This window comes from Balaenoptera acutorostrata, chromosome 14 (assembly GCF_949987535.1).
Source record: "Balaenoptera acutorostrata chromosome 14, mBalAcu1.1, whole genome shotgun sequence".
Lineage (NCBI taxonomy): Eukaryota > Metazoa > Chordata > Mammalia > Artiodactyla > Balaenopteridae > Balaenoptera > Balaenoptera acutorostrata.
In genome coordinates this window covers 65,241,544-65,267,731 of record NC_080077.1, presented here as the reverse complement: position 1 = coordinate 65,267,731, position 26,188 = coordinate 65,241,544, and the positions used below count along the sequence as shown (strand labels likewise).

At 33.6% G+C, this 26,188-nt stretch overlaps 1 protein-coding gene across 1 annotated transcript; it reads left to right on the top strand.

Annotated features, from left to right (window-relative positions):
• The first annotated feature begins 24,253 nt into the window (after positions 1-24,253).
• On the top strand, positions 24,254-24,685 carry LOC130704773 (40S ribosomal protein S15-like). The gene has a single exon (XM_057528159.1). It carries the CDS (start codon positions 24,254-24,256, stop codon positions 24,683-24,685), a length of 432 nt encoding a protein of 143 aa, XP_057384142.1.
• Positions 24,686-26,188: the final 1,503 nt, after the last annotated feature.

Genomic DNA, 26,188 nt, shown 5'->3' with positions numbered 1-26,188 from the left:
CTTATCTCCTAGGTATTTGCAAATAGCACCTCACTTACAATAGCCTTTTTTACTCTTCAAGAATACAGTGGGAATTCGTTTGCTTTAGAACACAAATAGTGCTCATTTCATTTTGCTAAGTTTGCCCAGCATTTTGAGAAAACTTGTGAAATTAGTCTGTGAAGTGGGTATATAATAAGACTTATGAAAACACTTCCTGAAAATGGGGAAAAAAATTGTAGGCATTAAATGTAAAATATCTTTTTTCATTGCAAATGATTCAGTCAAGATATTTTATGATGTTTTACCAAAAAAGATATATACTATATTTGCACCCTGATTTAATTTGATTCTGTAAGAAATTAACTTTTACAAATATTTTCAGAGATACCTATCAGATTATAATCAAAATAGAAGTTTAACTTAGTTTTTAACTATATAATGAAGGATTTTTTTGTTTTTAATCTGGCACCAGTCTAAACCTTATAAATCCTTACACATTCTTGGTTTAGGGTGTTATATATTTAAAAAGGGACCCAAAGAGTATGAGATTATTATCTAATCTACCAAGTAAATTAATAGAAAAAACAAAATTTATTTTTAACAATTTATAAACAAGGAAAAAGCCCAAAGAAACAGAAGCCTTTATATATGATCTTGCTTATATTCTACAACAAATTAATCATAAGATACTTGTTTTCAACTTTGTAAGGTAAAACAACAATAAAACTCAAAACATTTTGAGTATTTCTAAGAAAATCTGTAGTTCAGGACAGTCATTTGTGGGTAACATTTGTTTTATATTAGCATTTTAAAAATATCCATGTGTTTGTGGATCACCTCACTTGAATTATGATATATTTTTTAATCTATCAGTCCTCTGCCAGAGAAAGGATTTATGTCCAGGAAGCACAAAGTAAATTGACAGTACCACAAGGATTTGCCTCAGTGGGCATTTATTACTCCCAGGCTAATGGAGGTTGAATATTGCACTTTAGCACATTTTCCAGTTCACTTCTACAAATTAAAATAATCATACGTATATTTATACTAAACTATGTATTAGTACATTTGAATGTTCGTTCTTTATTTTTATTGGACATGTACTCCATGTTAATTGTTCAAAACTTAGAAAAAAATGAAAAAAAAAGCACTGTGAACAATGTAATCCATGACATCCATAAATTTTTGGATATCGTCAATGCTTACAATTAAAAATACAAATAAAGGGAAGAAGACAACAGTACCATTTTATGCATACTATTTTATATCTTGCTTAATTTTTCCACTTTATAATATATGGTGAACATCTTGCCATATCCATAGATATAAATGTATGAGGTAACTAGATGAAACATTCAAGGTGCAGTCAAGAAAACAGGAGACACTCTAGGAAACTGGAGTACAAAGAGATATAATATAGGAAATTAAAGGCTTAAGTGCTGCTCAATGAGAGAAGACTAGAAAGGCCATACGCAGTCAATATGGAAGTGAAAACATTGCAAAAAAATTGCCACCAATGATTGCAACCATATCTCAATATCAAAGAGAATGTTTCTGAAGAAACATTCTAGAGGCACCTGATTGCTGCCAGAAACCCTAGGTGCCTCAGCACTGAAGTGGGTGATCCTCAAGTGGGACGCCCAAAGCTACAGGATTCTTGTGTACAACTGCCTCTAGAAAACAAGGACTCTCCTCTTTGCCCTCAGAATCTAAACTGGAACAGTTCTGGAAAGGGATTATGGGACATGAACTTCTGGTTTCTCTCTTGAGATGGTGGAAGGGGCAGAGATGAAGATGAGGTGACAAAGGATATTAAAAATAATGATTACTGTTTTAATGACTACATACTATATCATAATGGATTTGCAAAATTTTCTTAGTTAATGAACTTTTTGGATATGTTATTTTCAATTTGGCTAATTTAACTGTTGAATATATATGTATATATGATTTAATGATATGACTGAAAATCTAGAAAAATAATAATATAGAGAGAACATAATTTGCTTCAGAAAAAAATATCTGATTTTTAAAATAAATGCATGATTAACTGAATTTTCAATTTGGGTTTGGAGTCAAAAATGTGAAACTCCAAATAATTATCAAAATTCAATAATTCATTATTTCATATATCTGTTCATCCAAAACTGGCTTAAACTAATCTACTTTGTGGAGAATACTGTGAAAGGTACCCAGAGAGATGAAAATATGTTTTAAGATTAAATCGCTGTGATCCAGACACTTGTAATCAAGTTGGTGAGATATAGTTTGTCATTAAAAAGACAAAGAGGGCTTCCCTGGTGGCGCAGTGGTTGAGAATCTGCCTGCTAATGCAGGGGACACGGGTTCGAGCCCTGGCCTGGGAAGATCCCACATGCCGCAGAGCGGCTGGGCCCGTGAGCCACAACTGCTGAGCCTGCGCGTCTGGAGCCTGTGCTCCGCAACGAGAGAGGCCCGCGCATCGCGATGAAGAGTGGCCCCCGCTTGCCACAACTGGAGAAAGCCCTCGCACAGAAACGAAGACCCAACACAGCCAAAATCAATCAATCAATCAATCAATCAAACATACGCATCTGATTCAAGATCCTCATTAAAAAAAAAAAAAAAAAAAGACAAAGAAAAAAACAAAACAAAACAAAACAATCCAGGCAGGCTATGTGGCTACTTATAACCATTTTTGAAATTCCCAATGCCAATATTTCAAGTAAAAAATATTCCCAAATGCAGGGACTATAGCTTTGAGCACATCAGGTCAATCTACAGATTTGAGTAAGTATTAATTATACATTTTGACGGGAAATTCTCCTTATCTTATGGAGAAAAATAGAGTAAAACACTTTAATAAAACTTGTTAATGGGAAAATTTCTTCTTATATAAAAATAACAAAACAGAAATAAATTTTTTGTTTTCTTAAACATTTATTTACCATTTCTTGGCTACTCAGGGTCCTATTTTGTTTTTTGCTATTAACTCTTAAGTTGCCTATAATTTAAAAAATGTGTTTTGAAAGAATTACATAGAAAGAAGCTTAGTCAATGATATAAAAATATTCATTTCATACATCTTACTAAGAGAATAGATGCTTTCTAAAAATATTGAAATGAGAGAGCAAAGACAGAGAGCCAGAGAGAATGTGCATTCAGAATTTTGTGTTTCAAATGTCATGTTGATGTAGCCCTTACAGTCACAAATGTCAGTTTTATTGAAAAGTTCACCTATATTTTTAGGAGCTTCCTGCCTAAAAAATGCAGTTTCCCTCTTAGTTCAGATATATATATGTGTGTTTATTTTTTTTTTAGACAACAGCCCGTTTTTGCTCTTTTGATATATCAAAAAACACAGATATCTTTAGAGTCTGACTATATAATCCTCAGCATGAGAAGCAATCTCTTCATTAAAAATAAATAAATAAATAAGGAAGAGCCTGTATTCTACACCCTGGAGAAATCCTGAGTGTGGTTTGGTACCCAAGAAGAAAAGCCTTTGAAATGAATCTAATGTCACGTTATTGAAAACGTAGCTGCACAGATTAACTTTTTTCACTCTGCAATGGCTTACAAAGCTTCAAATGCCCAGAAATCTCATAAACCAGACCATTTAAGGAATCTAAATAAGCTTGCACGGTTTTAAGCTTTCCGACTTTGAATGTTAGCTTTGAAGTTTTGCCAGAACCTGACTGCAGAAGAGTTGCTTTTAAACTGAATTCATGACACTGGAATTAGTGTTGGAGGTTCAATATGCCTAATAATGATCATGACCATGCTCACCATAGACAGCCATCGCATATGGTACCTCTGAATTAACAACTCTACAAAGATAAGATGCGTAATATCTTGGCGCCAGTATTTATTTATTTTTCATCTTTACACACGGGTTTTGGAGAGTGTCCAGTTTGAAAAGCCAGTTGCTTTAATGGCATATGGCATTTGTCCATGGGTAAGAGAGCATGGAAAGAAGAAAAGAAAGAAGGTTAAAAATAGCTGAATTATAAATGTCCCAATATCAAATTCCTTTTCCTTTTTTCTTTTTGTCTTCATTCTGTCTTTTTCTATTAGCTGGAAAACCTATAACAAAACTCTGGGCAAAACTCCACTGTCAAGTGTCTTTTTGCCAACTTCCAACCAAGACCAGTTCTAATTCCATAAATTTCTCTGTACCTTTAATTTACATAAGCAAATTTCTCCTCATAGCGTGAGGTTAATTACAAAGCCTTTTTAATATCAACATATGTGCTTTATTTTAATTTGAAGACTTGCATTTTGCCACTTAGAAAAAAGAAAAATCTACCATGTAGATCTTCCCTCCCATCCTAAAGCTGACATAAATTTTTCGCCCAAGTGAAAGAAAAACATCCCAAGTTTATACCATGGGAAGGCAGAGTCACTTATGGGGAAATTTACTATCATCTTTAGTTCCCTAGATTTTCCAAGAAAACAGCAATGCTGTTATTAGTATATAGGCCTGGTATCTGTCACAAAATTTAGGGGTAAGAATGTTGCCCTGCGAGGTTTATGATTCTGCCAGCAAAATTATTTAATCAGCAATTCTAATAAAAAAGAAGCAGGTATATGTATTCAATAAGTACATACAAGTAAGTTTCAGAAAACAAATGTGTGTGTGCATAGATCAATAAATACATACATGCATATCTCAAGTAGCTATTTCAAATGCTAATCCAGAAAGAAAAAAAATTTAATTCTTCTTCTTGGGATGATTTTTACCTATTATTTTATGAGATTTTCTACTGAAATGTGGCCCCAGGGTAACTAATAAACATGTTCACCATTTCAGATAATAATTTTATTCAATTATGAGCACCTACAGCATTTTAAAATGTTTTATATATTTGATCTGATAACATAGATAACAAAATATAAGAAAGAAATCATGCATGGTACCTAAGTAGTCACATTTCTGCAAAGTGTCAAAATAGTAAAATTTATTTTTTTACTTTTAGCAGATAAATGTAAAAATGAAACTTAAAGAATATACATTGTTTTTATAATTCTCTCTAAACCCATTTCTATATCCTCAATTGTTAAAGTATTTTTAATGGAGATTATAGAATAATTCTAGTAGGTATACTGTTTTGCTGTAATCTTCATTTTCAAGTAAATTGTTAAAATCCAGAATTGTTAATAATAAGTGGACGAGCTGTAGTAGAGTTTGCATCATAACTTCTTTAAAAACAGTTTTAATATGTAAAATAAAATGGGATAGTTTACAGTGCTTGAGGTGAATGAAACCATACTGTTTATTAATAAATACAAAATTACATTAAAAGGAAATAGAACGAAAAAATCACTGAGTGACTTTGATCAATAATCAGCCAATATTAATATTTTCTGTCTGTCAGTGTGAAAACCCACACAGTGGCAAACATACAAACCACACACACATGCATACAAGCACACATACTTTTTGTTTTGCCATGCATTCCTGGATTATAAGTTTCCTTCATTTCCTTTCCTTCCCTTCCTTCCTTCCTTCATTCCTTCCCTCCTCCTTGCTTCATTCTTTCCCTTCTTCCTTTTATTTTTTTCCTTTTATGGAGAAGATAGTTCAACTTCAAACAATTATATTGGTTAGTGGGTCTGCCTATTCTTGTCTTTTAACTCATTCAACAATTACTGAACACTTATGCAAGTTCCAGCTTTGGTGATATTTAGATGAAAAAATATCTTTCCACCTTTGAGGATTACACAGTCTACAGGTTAGATGGATACAATATAACAAAACAAGTGCCATAACAATAGTGCACTGTATTTGGATTTTATGCAAATCTGAATAGTGCAAATTGAATGATTATGATGTAAAATATTAATAAAGACTTACTTTATATAAAAGCTTTAAAATAAAGTGAATCAAGCCCAAATTAAAAATTTATCAAGTGTGCATAATTTTAAAATTTGTAATCAGAATGAATTATGGACTTGGCTTAATATATGGACTCATGGTTGTGTCAAATTGTTAAAAATTACCCATCACACTTTTTCAGAAATAGCTTTGAGTTATTTGAGTTTTTCATATGAAACTTTCCAATACATCTCTCAAAACAAACACACACGCACACGCGCACACACACACACACACACACACACAAGATCAGACTATACACAAAAAGTATTGTTATGAAGGTAAGAATTTAAGCCTAGATAAAGCTTCCATAGAATGCTTCAGATATGTAGTAATAACTAAACTTTGAAGTTTGTGTAGGAGTTTTCCATTTTAAATGAGGTAGAAAAGACTTTACCATGCTGAGAAATAAGCATAAGCAAACATTTCATGTTGAAGAGTAAGTAGCCCAATGATGAGTGATGAACAGTCAGACTTGTTCAGATAAGCAAGGCACACACAACATAATTTGAATATATTATGTTGGTGATGATAAGTCATTGAGAGACCAGGTTTTTATCACCATTTCTCCATATTAAACATTATAACAAACCATTTTTTACATGCTCATGGCATCAAAAGACTCTACCACATCTGTCTCTCTACAATTGAATTTTTCAGTAACAAGGGTAAAATATATTCCTGTGACATACATACAAGGGTGAAAATGATTCTCTCCAGATTAATAATAAATATTGGTGGAGACTGTATTAATGTTCCCTCTCACAAGTGCTTAGCAGAGTAACTTGCAAAAGTAAGCATTCAATAAATTTAAAAAAATTATATCGTATATTATTTGAGGAAATAAATCAGTTGTATTTTGTTGAACATTTCCTTTACTGCTTCTATTTATAATTAAGAATCCTGTAACTCTGTAAAACAATTGTCACAAATTTTAAATCTATAAAATTCTTGCTTTACCTATTTCAAACTCCATTCTGAGGATAAAAAGACATTTTTAAAAGTATAAACTTGCCTTTATAGTTTTTAAATGCTTAATGTAATGTAATTATTCTGGTTAGTAGTAAGAACTCAATGAATATTTTAATAAATAAATGGAGAAAAATTGTTTATGATTTCCTTACATATTTTAACTCTTTGCTAACAGATACCTATTACATTTAAAATATCTTAACCAAGAAGGCATTAAGTCAGTATCTATATTTTCTCCTTTCCAGTTATTTTAAAATACATTATTGCGGAGTTTCTACTTCCAGTTTCGGTAGACTAGTTTGTTTCAGATCAGCCTTTGAGCTGAAAACCACTTGAAAACTTGACAGAAAAAAATCTGTTTGAAGTCATCCAAAAGCTACCAAGGCAGTGAGAACTTAATCCCACAGAGAAGGGAAATCGGGAAAGGAGAGCTCAATATTGGTGTTGCTCTTTCTTTCAAAGCATGTACTGATTCAAACATAGCTGAAAAGCTGCACAAGGTTTATGAAGATTTACCTTGTTGATGTGAAAAAAAATTTAATTTAACATATGTCTTAGAGGAGGGACCTTGGTTTAAAAAGATGCCTAGTTGAGGCTCCAAAGGGCTACACCTAGTAATAAAGGATTGACACCCACATTAATACAAGTTCAACTTTTGATTGTATTAAAGAGATCTAGTCTATGGTCTGTTAGAAGCAAAGCTAAACTGCCTCTGGAGGAAGATAATATCATTACAATTATATCTTCAATTTTTCATGTATAATATGTACCATTCATTAAAACATAGCCCAGCTATGAACAATACATGGGGTCACTGGAAACTAAGAAGAAAAAAAATGGAAACAGACCCATGGGAGATCTATACTGAAGTTATGGGATACAAATGTATACATAATTATGATTAATTTGTTGAATAAATTAGGGATGAGTTGAGAATTTCAGAAGAGTGTAAAAGAGAATTAAGTAAAACTGCCAGAACTAAGAAATACATTAAGAAAATTAAGAATTAAATGAGTAAGGTCTTTCACTTCTGACCAAGATGGAATAGCAAGAAACAAATTTTTCCCTCCTTGTAATTTTTCCTGTTCCAGCCAAACTCTGGAAAATACACCTAAATCAATAGTTTTCAAGAAACTAGACTTCAGGCGATGAAGGAAAATTACCTCTAAAGGCAAGAAAATATTTAGGTGAACCCTATAATTCTCCAGGTTACAGACTTGAAAGAGTTTCCAGACTACAGTGCAAGGAGTGGGTTCTCTGGCAACTCCTTGGGCCAAGAATATAGAGCAGAGAACTTGGAGAAACCAAGGCAGATAGAATTTGTAGAGCAGACTACTGGAAAGGAGGAAGATATTCAGAGAAAAAAAAAAAATATGGAGATCTACAGAGGATCATTTTAGAGTATTATTACTGATCAGGACATGCTGGTTGAACTACCCAAAGACAAACAAAAGGACACACTCACAAGGATTTATAAGTAAAAGTGCCTAGCTGGCACTCATACAGGGTCAGGAATAGAGCTGGTTTCCACCCATCAGACTGGAAACCTCATAAGTCATGTGGCATTAAGTGGAGAATCCAGACATAGAAAAAAATTTAGAGAAAAATTAGCCCTAAAATAAGCACTGCTATGCTGCTGTCCAACTGATATTAAAAGCAAGAACTCAAAGCATCAAACCATATCCAAGTTTATTTAACTGCATTCTAGAATAAGGCTCAAGAGGATTCACAGGAATACAAAATATCAGGCATAAAACAAGGTAAGATTCACATTATCTTGTTTCCAGTGAAAAATTACCAGGCATGAAAAGAAGCAAGAAAATGAAGACAGGAAAAGCAAGTTAATAGAAAGTGATTCATAAGTGACACAGGTTTTAGAATTAGCAGTCAAAGATACTGAAAGAGCTATAACTATATGCGGGCTATGTTCAAAAAGATAATTACAGAAATGGAAGGTATACTCAAATCAAAATTCCAGTATGAAATCTATACTGGCTGTGATAAAAAAAATACAGTAGATAGAATTAATGGCAGATTATACATTACAGAAGAAGACATTACTAAATTTGAATTGAATTTATCATAGCAATGGACAATCCAAAACAAAACACAGAGAGGAGAAAAGAACTTAAAAAATGTAAAGAGCATCATTGACCTGTAGTATGACTTTAAGTGGCCTACTTTTAAAAAACAAAGCTGGAAAATTATTCAAATTTCATAAAAACTATGAAGCAAAGGTCCAAGAATAAAAGGAAACTCAAGCAAAAGAAGCATAAAGGAAACAGTGCCAAGGAACATCGTAATCAAATTGCTCAAAACCAGGAATGCAGGAAAATATCCTAAAGACACCGGTGAAAAAGATATTTATAGGAAGAAGAATACAGATAAGATTGACAGCAGCTTTTCCATTGGGAAACAAAATGCAAAAGAAGGATATAGTGGAACAACACTTAAACTATTGAAAAAATGTCAACCCAGAATTCTATACAAAGTGTGAAATATTTTTAAACAATGAAGGCAAATTAGGACTTTTTTAGACATATGAAATCTAAAATATTTCATCTCCTGCAACCCACAGTACAAAAGATATTAAAGTAAATCCTTCAGGTAGAAAAAAGTGATACTAAATGAAGGTATGAATCTACAAAAAGGAACAAAGAGTATTAGAAATGGTAATGACATGGACAAATATGTAAGCAATGCTTTACTATTATATAAATCTCTTTGAAAATATAATTGTCTCTTTAAAAATAACATCAATGTAGTGTGGGTTTATAATAATAAATGCACAGTATATGGAAATAATAACATAAAGGCTGGGCGATTCTTATTCTATATGTGAAATGTTATAATATCAATTGAAAGTAGACTGTGATAATTTAAACATAACTACTCTAAACTCTAAGACCACTAAAATAACAAAACGAAATCTGTAACTAATAAGTCATAAAGGAGGGGGGAGTAAAAATTGTAGAAAATACTTAATTCAAAAGAAAGCACAAAAAGTGGTAAAAGAGAGCAAAGAATATATGAGATAGAAAACTAATAGCAAGACAATAGACTTAAATCTGACCATATCAGTAATCACATGGAAAAGAAATGATTTAAACACCCCCAATTACATCTGTGTCTTTATTTCTGCCTTGCAAACTGGTTCATCTGTACCATTTTTCTAGATTCCACATATATGCGTTAATATATGATATTTGTTTTTCTCTTTCTGACTTACTTCACTCTGTATGACAGTCTCTAGGTCCAGCCACGTCTCTACAAATGACCCCATTTCGTTCCTTTTTATGGCTGAGTAATATTCCATTGTATATATGTACCACATCTTCTTTAAACACTCCCAATTAAAAGTTAGAGAGAGAATGGAGAAAAGAGCAAGACCCAACTATTTACTACCTACAAAAAACCCACTTTAAATATAAAAACACAAATAGGCTATAAGTAAAAGGATAAAAGAAGATATACCAAGACAACACTAGCTAAAAGAAAGCTGATTAGCTGTATTAATTTCAGACAAAGTAGATTTCAGACAAAAGAATTTTACCAAGAATAAAAACGATCCTTTCATATGATAAAAGGGGCTAGTTCATCTGGAGGCCATAACGATCCTAAGTTTCAAAATGCATAAAGTATGGACTTCCCTGGTAGCACAGTGGTTGACAGTCCGCCTGCCAATGCAGGGGACACAGGTTCAAACCCTGGTCTGGGAAGATCCCACAGCCGCGGAGCAGCTAAGCCCGTGCGCCACAGCTACTGAGCCTGTGCTCTACAGCCCATGAGTCACTGAGCCCGCGTGCCACAATTACTGAAGCCCACGGGCCTAGTGCCCATGCTCTGCAACAAAGAAGCCACCAGCGCAATGGGAGGCCCACGCACCGCCATGGGAGGCCTGCGCACCGCAATGAAGAGTAGCCCCTGCTCAACGCAACTAGAGAAGGCCTGCGTGTAGCAATGAAGACCCAATGCAACCAAAAATAAAATAAATAAATAAATAAATAAGTTTTTTTAAAAAAAAATGCATGAAGCAAAAACTGCTAAATGGAGGGAAAAGAGAAAATGCACCTTTTGTAATCAGAGATTTCACTACTCATCCCTCATATATGATAAACAAGGAGACTGAAAATCAGTAAGGATATAGAAGACTTAAACGACTTTGAACTGATTGACATTTGTAGAACACTCCAACCAGGAACATCAGAATACATACTCAGTTCAAGTGCATTTAATAGGAATCCCTCAAAAGAGGTAAAAACTTGACTGAATTAAAAGGAGAAATAAAACAAATTCACAATCATGCAGTGAGAAATTCTCACATCCCTCTCTCAGTGAATGACAGTAACAAACCAACAACAACAAAAAGTGTCTAGAACAGAGCAAATATGACAAACAAATTTAGCTAACTGACATATGTGAAATATGACACCTACAAACTGAGTAACATTTATTCTTTTCAAGTACACATGGAACACTTACCAAAACGGACAATTGGTTTGTTGGTCTATTATGTGAATTTTAATAATTTTTAAGGATGAAAATCATAAAGAATAGGACTTTTGACCACAATGGAATTAAACCATAAATCAAAAATGGTAATTAAAAATTCTCAGTTTTTAAAAATTATAGCTCTTTAAATAATCAGTAAGTCAGAGAACTATTTAACAAGATTAGATAATATTTGTTAATGTTATGAACTTAATCATAATTGAAAAACTACATATCAAAATTTGTGGGATGCAGCTAAAGCCATGCTTTGAAGGGGATACATAGACTTCAAAGTACACATTAGAAAAATATTGAAAAAATAAAAATAAATTATTCACGCACTCATATCAAAAGTTACAAAAGGAACATAAAATTAAATTTTAAAAAGCAGAATGAATAACTAATAAAAAATGAGCACAGACATTAATGAAATAACAGACAAATTGAGTGGAACAAAGGAAACACTGGTTCTTTGAAAAGACTAATAAAATGACATCAAATCCTTGGCAAGACTGAAAAGAAATTGAGAGAAGGTATAATAACCAGTATCAGGAATGAAAAATAAATAAGCATTAATGTTCTTAGATTCAGTAAAATCTATTTTCTATTAAATACATTAGACACCCATCTCCTTTCACCACTGAATTTTAATGTAGACCACATTTTGAAATATTTTTTCAAGGCTTAAATATCCACCTTATGCTGAATGGGCAATCTTCAGTAAAGCTTAAAGACCCTTAATTTTTCTGAACTATTCTTAACTATATGTGGACTGGCTTCTGAAAAAAATGCCTTGCCTTTTTTATTCATATAAAGATTATTATTTCCATTTACTTTTAGTTTTCAAAGAAAACGACTGTTGTCCCAACAACCTTCAATGGTGACTAATCAATTTAAAAAATTTTTAGAATATTACTATGAGTTCATGAATTATTTTTTGTTGTAAGAAATTATAGTCTCTTTTTGATGCTCAGACTGTCTTCTCACATGGCAATGAGAGCTTCTTCAGATTGACTCATGTGTCCTTTCCACATGACCACATTAGTCTTTGACAAATTCCTTGGAAAAGATGTTGTAGAATCATCTTGTACATCCATATCTTACTCTAGACCTAGAATAAGTCATTTCTCCATGGAGTCCTGGTTCCTCTAGTGGTAAATTGTATTTAGCAACCACAAATGGATGCTCATTGTCACTGGGCTGCTATTGATTCTTGCTCTTTTTAGTGTTTAGAACTAGGGAATACTTATTTTTCTGAAAAAAAAATATGACCTGTAAGTTCATACTTATAATACAAATTCAAATTCAATATTACAGAGTTTTACTTGACCTTGCTGAATTTATGTTTGTATCTCTTTTTTTCCTACATTAAAATTTTAGTCCTAATAATATTAACATGTTGACTAATTTCTTTACATATACAAAAATTAGATTCAAAATAAAAATACTTATATTACTACAACTAACAATCCTACTGAATGTGGCTTAAGAGTCCTCTCTCTCGTTTATATACTTAGCCTATATCTCACTAGAGATTTATAGTCAAAATGCATTGTTTTACAGTAATCTGAAATAATTCTCTTTTCTGTATGGTTATGCCACCATGCAATTATTTTTTTGAAAAATATTCTATTAGTTGGACTTTTTAAATGTCATAATCATAAATTGATGGGGATATACTTGATCACATAATTAAAAAGTGCAGAGGTCAAGAGAATGAGAAGACAAGGCACAGACTGGGAGAAACTACCTGCAAATATGTATTTAACAAAGAATTGTTATCCAAAATAAACAAAGAAGTCTTAAAACTCAACAATAAGAAAATAAAAACCCAATTTCAAAATGGACAAAAGAAGTAAAGACACTTTAACAAAGAAGATATACACATGCTGAATAACCATATAAAAAGATGTTCCATATCATGTGCCATCAGAGAATTAAAAAAACAATGAGATACCACTACAGACCTATTAGAATGGCCAAAATCCAAAACACTCATAACACCAAATGCTGGTGAGGTTGTGGAACAACAGGTACTGTCATTCATTGTTGGTGGGACTGCAAAATGGTACAGCCACTTCGGAAGACAGTTAGGCAGTTTCTTACAAAACAAAACATACTCTTAAAGCATATGATCCAGCAATTGTGCTCCTTGGTATTTACTCAAATAAATTGAAAATGTATAGCTACACAAATCCCTGCACACAGATGTTTACAGCAGCTTTACTCATAATTGCCCAAACTTGGAAGCAACCATGATCCTTTGGTAGGTGAATGGATAAACAGTAGAATATGCAGACAATAAAATGTCATTCATTGCTAAAATGAAATGAGCTGTCAAGCCATGAAAAGACATGAGCGAAACTTAAATGCATATTACTAGGTTTAAGAAGCCAATATGAAAAGGCTGCATACTGTATGATTTCAACTATATGACATTCTGGAAAAGGCAAAACTATACAGACAGTAAAAAAGATCAGTGATTGCCAGAGGTTTGGCTTGGAGAGAGAGGTATGAATAGGCAACGCACAGAGGATTTTTAGGACAGCCGTACTATTTATTCTACATGATACTACAATGGTGGATATATGCCATTACACATTTGTCCAAACTCACAAAACGTACAATACTGAGTGAACTTTAATATAAATTTTGAGTAATAATGATGAGTCAATGTAGATTCATTATCAGTTGTGACAAATGTACCACTCTGGTGTGTGGGATGTTAGTGGAAGAGGTTGTGTGTGTGTGTAGGAGATATACAGGAACACTCTGTACTTTCTAATCAGTTTTGTTGTGAACGTAAAACTACTCTGGAGATAAAGTGTATTAAAAAAAAAAAAAGCAAAAGTAAGTGAGGCTTGACATAGTGGTTGAAATTATATCACCAAGGACTTGACTTTGCCCCATAACTCCTCTTTGCTTTCGTGGTGTTTTATCCCTAATTTTCCATATGGTGCCCTCCCCTACAATCGTTTAGGTTTGTAAATTGTAGTGGCAGCTGTAAGTCTCACATTCTCATAAAAAGAGAGACGGTCAGAGAGATAGTCTTTTCTAGCTTTTATAGAACAAAGAGAAGGTGTTTCTTTCTTAGAAACAGAGTGTTCTCTCTGAACTCACTGGCCCTGATTAAGTTTTCTGTATATCCCTGAGCTAGTCACTGAGACAGTGATAACAGGATAGACTGATGGATGTAGGTTAATCTGTGAGAAGAGGATAGAAAAGCCCACATCAACCATTTTAGAATAGGTCAGTGAATGGTTCTTCAAAAGAAATAGAAGGTAAACAGAATTTTTCCTGTGAATTTGAGTTAGCATCTAGTGGCATTTCCTTTTAGCCTAAAGGATTTCTTTTAGAGATTTTTTGGAAAAAATTTTCTAACACCAAGTTCTTTCATTCTTTGTTTACCCCAGATATTTTTATTTCAGCTTCATTTTTGAAGGATAAGTTTGCTAGATACAGAATTCTTGGATGAATTTTTTCTCAGCCCCCTGAATACTGTACATTATTTCATTACATTCTGACAATGTTTCTGATGAGATGGTGGTCATTAACCATATAGATACTCCTTATACATGATGATTTGTTTTTCTATTACTCCTCTCAAGATATTTTCTTTGTCTTTGGTTTTCAAGTCTATGATGTCTCTTGGTGTTGATCTCTTTGTGGTCATTCTGTTTGGAACTGGTTGAGATTCTTGGATCTGTAGATTAATGTTTTTCATCAAATTTTATAAGTTTTCAGTCATTATTTTTTCAAATACTTCTTCAGTCCCTTTCTCCTTCTCATCTTCTTTGGGAACTCCAATTATACTTATATTGGTGTACCTGATCTTTTCCTGTAGGTCTCTGAGGCTCTTTTCTTTTTTCTTCAACCTTTATTCTCTCTGTTTATTAGATGATATCATTTCTACTTCTTTTTCTGCCATTTTCAATCTGCTATTGAGATTCTTCAGTGAAATATTTATTTAAATTATTGCAACTCTTCAATTTCCAGAATTATCATTTGTTTTTTTTTAATAATTTACATATCTTTATTAAGAACCTCTCTTGGTTGATTCATTATTGTCATACTTTCTTTAAATTTGTTAAATACAATTTCATTTACTTCTTTAGACATATTTATCATAGGTCCTTTGGAGTATGCTAAATCCTACATCTGGAGATATTAAAAGATAGTTTTTATTGACTGTTTTTAACCTGAATATAGGTTACAATTTCCATTTTCTTTATAAGTCTTATAATTTTTAAAATGAAAACTGGACATTTCAGGTAATTTTTGTAGCAACTCTGGATTTTGAGGTTTTTTGAAGGTTGTTGTTTTTACTTCTAATCTTTAAAAAACTGTTTGTTTCTGTGTTTTATAACTTGCCTGACCTAAATCTATAATATCTTTTTCTAGTACAGTATGAGACCATTGAAAACTGTGCTCAGTTATTTTTTGCTTGGTTGGTTTTGGTTTATTTTTGTTTTGTTTTACTTCATTTTGGCTTTGTTGCTGTTATTCTTGCTCTAATTTGTAAGCATAGCTTCTCAGGAATTGACCTTTATGTCCATATTAGTAGTCACTCAGTGATTGGACAGGGATTGTGTTTAAATGCCTGGAGCCAGTAAGACTTACATATTGTGCATGTGGGTGGGGAAGAACATTCAATGTTCAGGTTATTTACAGCTCTGTCTTGGTTTTTACTTTTTATTGGACCCTTTTGAGTCTCCTAGGTCTATGTACACAAGTTCAATATACACCAGGAGTACATAAGTAGCTTAGAGCCTCTTCAGTCTACTCTCTAGCCAGGCCTCTTTTGTTCTCCTTTGTTCTTGTGCAGACCAACTGCTAGGAATATGCTTGCCCAAATCAGAATGCAACAGCAGACTAATACAGCCAGTCACTGGCTATCCAGTGACAAAATGCATACTTTGCATTCAGGGAGATCATAATCTAAGGGAGAACTTGAAAATACAAAATCCATTAAAATATTAGCTGATAGCACAGAAGATATATTACCTACCCTTCAAATACCTTCAGAAAAAAATATGCACTTCACAATAGGTGTTCTGTTGCCTCTGCAACCTTCTCTCCAACATACTTTAATGCAAGCGGCATGTATTCATCTTCTGTGTGTGCAGACAGGCAGAAAACCTGTAAGGTTTTAGAAAGCTGTATCAATAAATTTTCTGGAAACTAATATCTTTTCTCAAAGTCTTCCTTCTTTCTCAGAGCTTTCAATACCCCCTCCCCCATCATTTCTACTGAATTCCCTAACCCCTAATATTTTCTGAAATCTTAATTTAGTACTTTTAAAAGGTGAAACTACATCTTTTTTGGACAAAATGTTTCCAACTTCCTGTAACTTATACCAAGAAAACAGAATATTTTCATAATATCAGTTAAATAATTGTTTTTTTCATTGTCATTTCCAGGAAAATAAATGTCAAAATGTGGTTTTATAGAGAAACACTGAAATTCTCTATAAATTTCCCATTGAAAGTAGCTCTATGAGGTAGATTCATGATGAGATGAAATGAAAGAAGCAGGATTAGGCAACAGTCACCTGATATTAAAATGTCAAACACAAAGTGCAAATAATCCTTTGATTGAAGATAGCAGAGTCTGTGGAATTCACATGTTTTCACAAGGATGAAAAATTATTTCGATAAAGTTATTTTCTTTCATTTATTTGACAAGATACTGTTCTGTTGAGTGAGATGAGGGAAAAAGGGAAGGCATACCAATACTTTGCTCCTGTATAAGTCACAATAGGTTAATTTATGCTATGATAATAAACTAACTCCAAGTTCTCAGCAGTTTAAAGCAATACAAAGGTACTTATTGCTTTTGCTGCAAGTTAAATACAGGGCAGTGATAAGATTTCTGTTCATTACAGCTACTAAGGCTAATGAAGACTTCATTTTAACACTTGGTTCCATAAACATCAAGACACAGAGAGAGGACTCAGGACATTGTGAATTGGTTATTAAAGCTTCTACCTGAAAGTGATATACATAGTTCCATTCATATTTCCTTGACCAAAGAAGTTACATGGTAGTTCCTAACTATTTATATGAGCAGCGATGTTCAGTCTTTCCAGCTACCTCGAAGGACAACCAGAATAACTGTGAACAGCTCTAAATACTACCTTCATTCTTCATGCAGCCTACAATTTAATGAAAGGAATTAGACATCTACTCCAAAGTCAATACAAGAGATATGATAATGGCTGAAGAGCATAATGATAAAAATACAGCAGTAATGACAATAAAATATTAATGTTATCAAGTTTTATCAATTTATTAATGTACTGGGCATTATTCTAAGTGTTCTACATGGTATTAATGCATTTAATTCTCAAAGCAACTCCATGAACTAGTTAGTACTGTTATTATCTCATTTTACTGACTGAACCAAGATTAGGACCTAAGGAGTCTGGTTCTTGAGCCTGGACCTTTAAATATTATAGGACATAACAGCCTTTTGCCTTAGTACTTTGATTTTCAATATTTGTTTTTAATTTACAAGACATTTCATCATCTAAAAGCTTACTGAGAAACTTGATATAAGAACCAATCCAAGTGGAGCATCTTTGGTTAAAGTGGAAGAAGGGGCTGGAGTCCTTCTTTTTTGGGTCAGCATGTATTATCTTCCAGCTACAGATCAAGAAGGCTGGCATTAACACAAAAAATATTTGACACTACTTTATTTGCTAAAATTATGACTAATATGACCCTTCACATCTTCATACCTTAGCTACATTATCTATAACAGGTGTTATTGTGACGTCAAAAAAAAAAAAAAAAAGCAGAAAAACAGAGTGCCCTGAGACAAAAAGTCAGGAGTCTATGGACAAGATGAAATTGGAGATACTGAGTTTTTGATTTCTAGAGTTCAATATTTTTAAAAATCTTTCTAAACTACTTGTATGCAAACAAATTTAGGATTAAGAAAGCTGTAAAGGGAAGAAAAAAACAATGTGCCATAAAAAGGATAAAAAGCACTATCCTACCAGTTAATTATTATCCAGCTGAGTGATATTGTTTAATTCTTAAAGAAACCAAAAAAGCACAGCTATCTGGCAGCCACCAACAGAGAAAAAGAGTTTGAACACCCTGTACACTCCATGAAATCCATGCACCTGTCAGAAGGATTTGCTCTTCCAATCTTAAATGTGCTTCCCATTTCTCTCTCTTCCTTAACAATGAAATAAGGAAAATATGAAGATTATACATACATATATTTTAACTTCTCCATCCTTAATAGTTTTCTCTAAAATTGTCTAGATATAAGAAACACAAAGCCAATATTTACACTATTTCTTTTCAGAGGGCAACATTTAACTTCAGTAGTCATTGCTACATATTATTTTAAGTAAATAAATACTTGAAAAACAAACAACTTTAGTTTCCGATCACCAACAATATATTTGTCATATTAACTTCCACTTAAGTTAATTAGATAGAATGTGGGATGTGACAATTAATTTAAGTAAATAAATACAAAAATAAATAATACCTATAATACAGGGGTCCCCAACCCCCGGGCCATGGACCGGTATCGGTCCTGGGCCTGTTGGGAACTGGGCCGCACAGCAGGACGTAAGCGGCAGGCAAGAGAGCAAAGCTTCATCTGCCGCTCCCCATCGCTCACATTACCACCTGAGCCATCCCCCACCCCCACCCCCTGTCTGTGGAAAAATTGTCTTCCACGAAACCAGTCCCTGGTGTCAAAAAGGTTGGGGACCGCTGCTAAAATAAATACATAGATTTTATATACACCCCTTTTCCCCCACACAAAAACAGTCATTTTCATTCACTAAATACTTCAATTTTTTAGCAATCTCCTTTAATTAACCTCATGAAGATATTAATGCACTTTAGCCCTGCCCCATAAAACTCTTTTTTAACTTCAATAATTATAACCTGGCATCAGAATGGTTTTAAAAAAGTTAAAATATTTTATTTCTTAGAATATTTTTAACTCTACCATTGTTACATTTGATTAATAAGTGTAAATTTAAAAAGGCAGCTGGGGTTCAGGCAGCAAAACTGAGAATATTTCAAATGTAGTCATTCTATAATTCAAATTAAATCAGAAACATAATAGTTTTACTAGTAAAAGGATATCACAGCATAAAGTGTCTCCTTTAAAGTGCTTTTATATTTCTTGAAACATTCTAATATAAAAATGTATCTCCTCTATATCTCCTTCATTCTTTGGGTCTTACATTAATTACAGTGCGCCCCACTGGACACAAAATTCAAAGCCTTTTCTAATTTTTAAAGAAACCATAAATGGTTAAGAGGATTTAACTAAATTTTTTCTATTATCTTTGGAGAAGTTTTACATTAGACATACAATACAGTAAACAATCCTAAAAAAAACAAAAAAGTAAGAAACAAAAAACTCACTTTGGACATTGTTGGTTTTTTTAAGTCTTGTCTTGAACTTGCCACTAATAAGGACATTTCTGAGCCATTTCCTAGTAAATGTTATCTCACCCTTAAGACACTTAAAATTCCTCATCCCTCTTTTATTTAGAGTAGTTTGTTCTTTCATGGAAATCCATGCACCGGATATTAACCCTACATTACATTTGATTTGGACGATGAATTTCCCCAGCAAAGTAGTTACGTTTCCTTAATCAGGTTACTTAATTCCCAAGAACCCTCTTTATGCTCTTAGTTCTATGGCTAAGAAATTTGACAGTAAATTTATTTTTCAGATTCCACGAGCATCTCCATATATATGTTCCTGTATTGTTATGGGATGTTTATATAAAACATTGTAGACAATGATGTTATCGTCATTTTCCCAGTATGCTATGAGGCTCCACTGCTATCATTAAGGAATCACCTGCCAAGTTAGAAATACATATGTTTTGACAAATGTCTTTCCTTCCATCCAAATGGTCACAGCTGCTACTGTAACAAATGACATCCATTCTCAATACCTATCTCTCTAAAACTCCAAATAACATACGAACAAAGAATAAAAGGGCTAAAATCACACAGAGCCCGATTATATTCTTGGAATGAATTATTTCAGCTGTAACTGAAGAGTTTATAGTGCAATGGGGAAAAGGCTTTAAAATTTGTTCTTAATAGAATTTTTTTCTGTATATAAGTATTATTGTGTCTAATTTCTGAGATTTTAAACTCTGGATTAGTTAGGGTATTCTAAACCAAAATAACTGTAGGTGGCTTTGAGAAGTATCACTATCCCCTATGAAGCAAACTAGAAGTTTAATAAATTTTCTAACTCCCCATTGATTTATTATGTAACCTTGGAGTTCTTTAATATTACCTTACTGTTTTTCTTTTTCTCTTTCATTCTTTCTTTCTTTTTTTTTTCAATCTGACCTCTCAGGTGGTTTGTCATACATGCTTTCTGTTCTCTCAAAGGGAGGTGATTTAGATTAATGAGTTTGAACTCCACAGATTAATACTCTATAAGTAGCAATCATTTTTTCAATTGGTATTATTTCACTATTTCAATTTTCTGAAATCACTTGGGACTCGTACTAACCTAGAGGGATGGCAAACAAGAAGATTAAGCTAGAACAGCCATGATGTAAATTCTCACACAACCTTCAGAAATAAATGAGTATCAATTTCATTAGAATTAGACCAAAGATGATCTGACAGTAGCCAAGGCAGAAAGACAATTTTTTCTTTAAAGGATCTTTTAAAGCTCTTTCCCTAAGGCTTGCCCTCTAACTAAAATTATGCCCAGGAGATAAATGGAAACCAGTGAGATTCACTGTACAGAAGCACAAAATCTTTACTGAAATTTCATCAAAGAGAATCAGATTATTTTTTTGCCAGAGAATAGAGGCAGCATTAGTGATAAAAATTAGTATAGAAGGGTTATAATGAATGTAACAATCTTCCAAAGAATCAGGATTTATTAAAATTGAACATGTGCTCTAGAAATGTAGGCAGAATGTTGTTGGGGAAAAAATGGACAAATTCAACAGTTGAAATATTATTAATATCACACATTATTGAAAGTATATTAAATATTCTTTATAAGAATACAAAACATGCATTTTTAGAGGAAAAAACCTCAAAATTGAGGTTTTCATCATCTGCTTTCAAAAGTTTCAGGTGCTATAACCCTGTTCTTCTAAAATAGTCACATAGTAAACATACTAATCTGAAGTAAATGGTAACATTCTCCCAAATAATTGCAGTCATTTGTACAATGTAACTTGTGAATAGAAAAAAAGCATTCACTTTAAAGATATATTACTAATAAAAAGTAACATCTAGGACTTCCCTAGAGGTGCAGTGGTTAAGAATCCGCCTGCCAACGCAGGGGACATGGGTTCGAGCCCTGGTCTGGCAAGACCCCACATGCCGCGGAGCAACTAAGCCCATGTGCCACAACTACTGAGCCTGCGTGCTTAGAGCCTGTGCTCTGCAACAAAAGAAGCCACCGCAATGAGAAGCCTATGCACCACAACAAAGAGTAGCCCCCGCTCACCGCAACTAGAGAAAGCCTGTGCACAGCAACAAAGACCCAATGCAGCTAAAAATAAATAAATAAAATAAATTTATTTAAAAAAGTAACATTTATCATATGCTTACTATACTACAAGCACATACTAAGTGCTTTGCATACATAGCCTCACTTCATTCTCACAATCTTCATTTCATCCTCACAGCAATGAAGTACAGAAAGATACATTTCTCAAAAATGCATGATATTTACTGAAATTTGATCAAAGAAAGATTTGATACTTATTTTTTTTAACATCTTTATTGAAGTATAATTGCTTCACAATGGTGTGTTAGTTTCTGCTTTATAACAAAGTGAATCAGCTACACATATACACACATTCCCATATCTCCTCCCTCCCGCATCTCCCTCCCTCCTTATTTTAATCACATGTACTGTACAATTTTATTACAAGAAAATAATTTTACTATCTTTATTATGAATATATATTAGAAAGGTTAAACAATTAACTGACAGTCACAGGAATAATAAGAAAAATGTAGCAAAAATTTGAATGGAAACCACCTGACCAGAGAGTTAAACCCTTAACCATCATATGATCTGACCTTGTGAATATTCACTGCAATAAAAATACCCTGAACAATTGTTTGGTCAATATTCTCAAGATAAGAATAAAAGAAAGATACTGCTAAAGGCTTTTAAAGCACAGCCTCTGGGTTGCAAGTGACCATTTACTGTGCTCTTGGAGTATAAATATTATTCAAATCAAATAATAATTATGTATTTATAATATACTATATACTGTAGATTTCCAGGAATCTACAGCTGGGAGGAAAAGCAAAGTATACAAATAGAAATGAAAAAAAAAAAAAGGCAATATTTAAGTAACAGTTAAATGGCAATAAAAGCACTGTCGAGAAATTGCAGACTTAATTCCCCTTTAAATGATTCACTGGATTGAATATTATGCATAAACGGAAGAGAATTTATCAGGTAGGTTTGATCAGAAAAGAATTTACATAAGAGCTAGATCTAGAAGAATGCACAATATACGAAAATAGAGGAGAGGAATATTATTAATAGTAAGAGAAATTGCCTATGGTAATATGTAACCCACAATAAAAAATATAATAGAGCACCATTATTTTTGTATGGTCCATGGGTTGTTTTAGAACTGGTGGAAAAAAAAAAAACCATAAATGGCTAACATAGCTTTACAAAAGTAGAATTGACTTGAAAAAGGTAAGGAGAAAAATGAATGTTGAAGAGTACATTGTAATCAGGCTTTACACAGACAACAGAGAGAAAAAAATCCAATGGCTCTAATCTCCAGTTGTCCCTTGTAAATAACTGATCTATTAACATAAATTCGTAGACGTAAATTCCTAGATATTAACTAACAATTTCTCTCAAAGCCTACACATAAAAAGACAAAATTTAAAATAAGTTTTGATGTGCTCATGAAATTAACTATCAGACAAATGGAAGTATTTTCTAAACTACCAAAAGTAATACATGAAAGGGTATCATCATGGAGGAAAGAGGAATGAATCAAGATTTAAAAGGATGGCTTTATTTTGAATACTGAGTAATGCATTAGAAAATAAATGTTGAGTGTAATGTAACTTGCTAAAGTTAATAATTCTAATGCAATTTTTAAAGTAAAGATTTACTGAATATCTTCTCTTGCACACCAACAAGCTAGACCTTAGAAACATATGCATGGATATTGAAAGCTCACCTCTCCTGAATTAGTTTATAATTTAATGAAACAGATACACATTACCTTAATAAAAAGTCAAGTGAGATTTTATCACTGTTCTAAAGGTCATAATAATAGATACTGATTGATTTGGAGAATAATTTTTGAAGTTCATCTAAAATTGATATACAGGGTTGTTTTTTTTTTTCCAGAGGTGTCGTTCATTTTTTTTGTTTGTTTTTTAATTGGGGTATAATTGTTTTACAATGTTGTGTTAGTTTCTGCTGTACAATGAAGTGAATCAGCTATATGTATACCTATATCCCCTCCCTCTTGGACCTCCCTCCCACCCCCACCCCCATCCCATCCATCTAGGTCACCACAGAGCACCGAGCTGAGCTCCCTCTGCTATACAGCAGGTTCCCACTAGCTCTCTGTTTTACACATGGTAGTCTATATATGTCAATCCCAGTCTCCCAATTCATCCCCCCTTCCCTCCTCCGTGTCCACACATCCATTCTCTACATCTGCGTCTCTATTCTTGCCCTGCTAGTAGGTTCATCTGTACCATTTTTCTAGATTCCACATATATGCATTAATATTTGATATTTGTTTTTCTCTTTCTGACTTACTTCACTCTGTATGACAGACTCTAGGTCCATCCACGTCTCTACAAATGACCCTATTTTGTTACTTTTTATGGCTGAGTAATATGTAAATTGATACAGCCACTATGGAGAACAGTACGGAGGCTCCTTAAAAAACTAAAACTAGCTTTCTGAAGAGCCAACAAGATGGCGGAAGTGGAGCAGAAGAAGAAGTGGACTTTCCTCAAGTTCACCTACCACGGCGTGGACCTCAACCAGCTGCTGGACATGTCCCGTGAGCAGCTGATGCAGTCGTACAGTGTGAGGCAGTGGCTGAACCGCGGCCTCCAGAGGAAGCAGCACTCACTGCTGAAGCGGCTGCACAAGGCCAGGAAGGAGGTGCCGCCCATGGAGAAGCCTGAGTTGGTGAAGACGCACCTGCGTGACATGATCATCCTGACCAAGATGGTGGGCAGCATGGTGGGCGGCTACCATGGCAAGACCTTCGACCAGGTGGAAATCAAGCCTGAGATGATCGGCCACTACCTAGGTGAGTTCTCCATCACTTACAAGCCCATGAAGCACAGCCGGCCTGGCACTGGGGCCACCCTCTCCTCCTGCTTCATCCCCCTCAAGTAGCCTGCTGGCCAATAAAGGTAGGAAAAAAAAAAAAACTAAAAATAGAACTACCATATGGCCCAGCAGTCCCACTACTGGGCATATACCCTGAGAAAACCATAATTCAAAAAGGCACATGCGCTCCAATGTTCACTGCAGCACTCTCACATAGCCAGAACATGGAAGCAACCTAAATGTCCATCGACAGAGGAATGGATAAAGAAGATTCAGTACATATATACAATGGGATATACAGGTGTAATGCAATTCCTAACAACATTCCAGAAATAGTTTTTGTAGATATAGACAATATTATCCTAAATTTTATATGGAAAGGCAAAGGAACTCGAAGAGCTGAAACAATTTTAAAAAAGAAAAGTAAAGTGGGAGGAATCAGTCTACCTGATTTCAAGTCAATTTATAGCTACAGTAATGAAGACTGTGTGGTACTGGTGGAGGGATAGATACAACATAGATCAGTGGAACAGAATAAAGAGTCCAGAAATAAATCTACACAAATGTACCCAACTGTTACTTTTTAATTAAAACCATATTTTTAAAAAAAAGCAGTGTAAGGTTCATTGCAATACTGAGAGGATGGTACAGAGATTTCCAATATATCCCCTGTCCCACATGTACATAGACTGACCCATTATCAATATCCCCAAAAGAGCGGCACATTTGTTACAACTGATGTATCTACATCAACACATCATATTCACCAAAAGTCCATAATTTACATTATGGTTTACTCTTGGTGTTGGACATTTTATGAGGTTAGACAAGTATATAATGGCATGTATTTATCATACAGAGTATTTTCACTGCACTAAGAATCCTCTGTGCTCCACCTATTTATCACTTCCCCCACCCCAAAACCCTGCCTACCACTGACCTTTAGACTATCTCTATAGTTTTGCCTTTTCCATCATGTCATATAGTTGGAAACATATATTATGTAGACTTTTCAGATTGGCTTCTTTCAATTATTGATATTAATTTGTTTCCCCTATGTCTTTTCATGACTTGACAGCTCATTTCTTTTTAGCACTGAATAATATTCCATTTTCTGGGGATTCTACAGTTTATTTACGTATTCACCTGCTGAAGAACATTTTGGTTACTTCCAAGTTTTGGCAATTTTGAATAAAGCTGCTAAAAGCACACATGGGTAGGTTTTTATGTATGCATATGTTTTCAACTCATTTGGGTAAATACCAAAAAGCATGAATGATGGATTGTATGGTAAAACCATATTTAGTTTTGTGAGAAACTGCCAAACTGTCTTCCAAAGTGGCTAAACCATTTTGCATTCCTACCAGCAAGGAATGAGAGTTCCTGTTGATCCACAACCTCATCAGCATTTGGTGTCATAAGTTTTCTGGATTTTGACCATTCTGAAAAAATACGTAGCGTAATCTCATTGTTGTTTTCATTTGTTTCTCCCTGATGACATATGATGTGAAGAATCTTTTCAGATGGTTACTTGCCATGTGTATATCTTCTTTGTTGAGGTATCTGCCC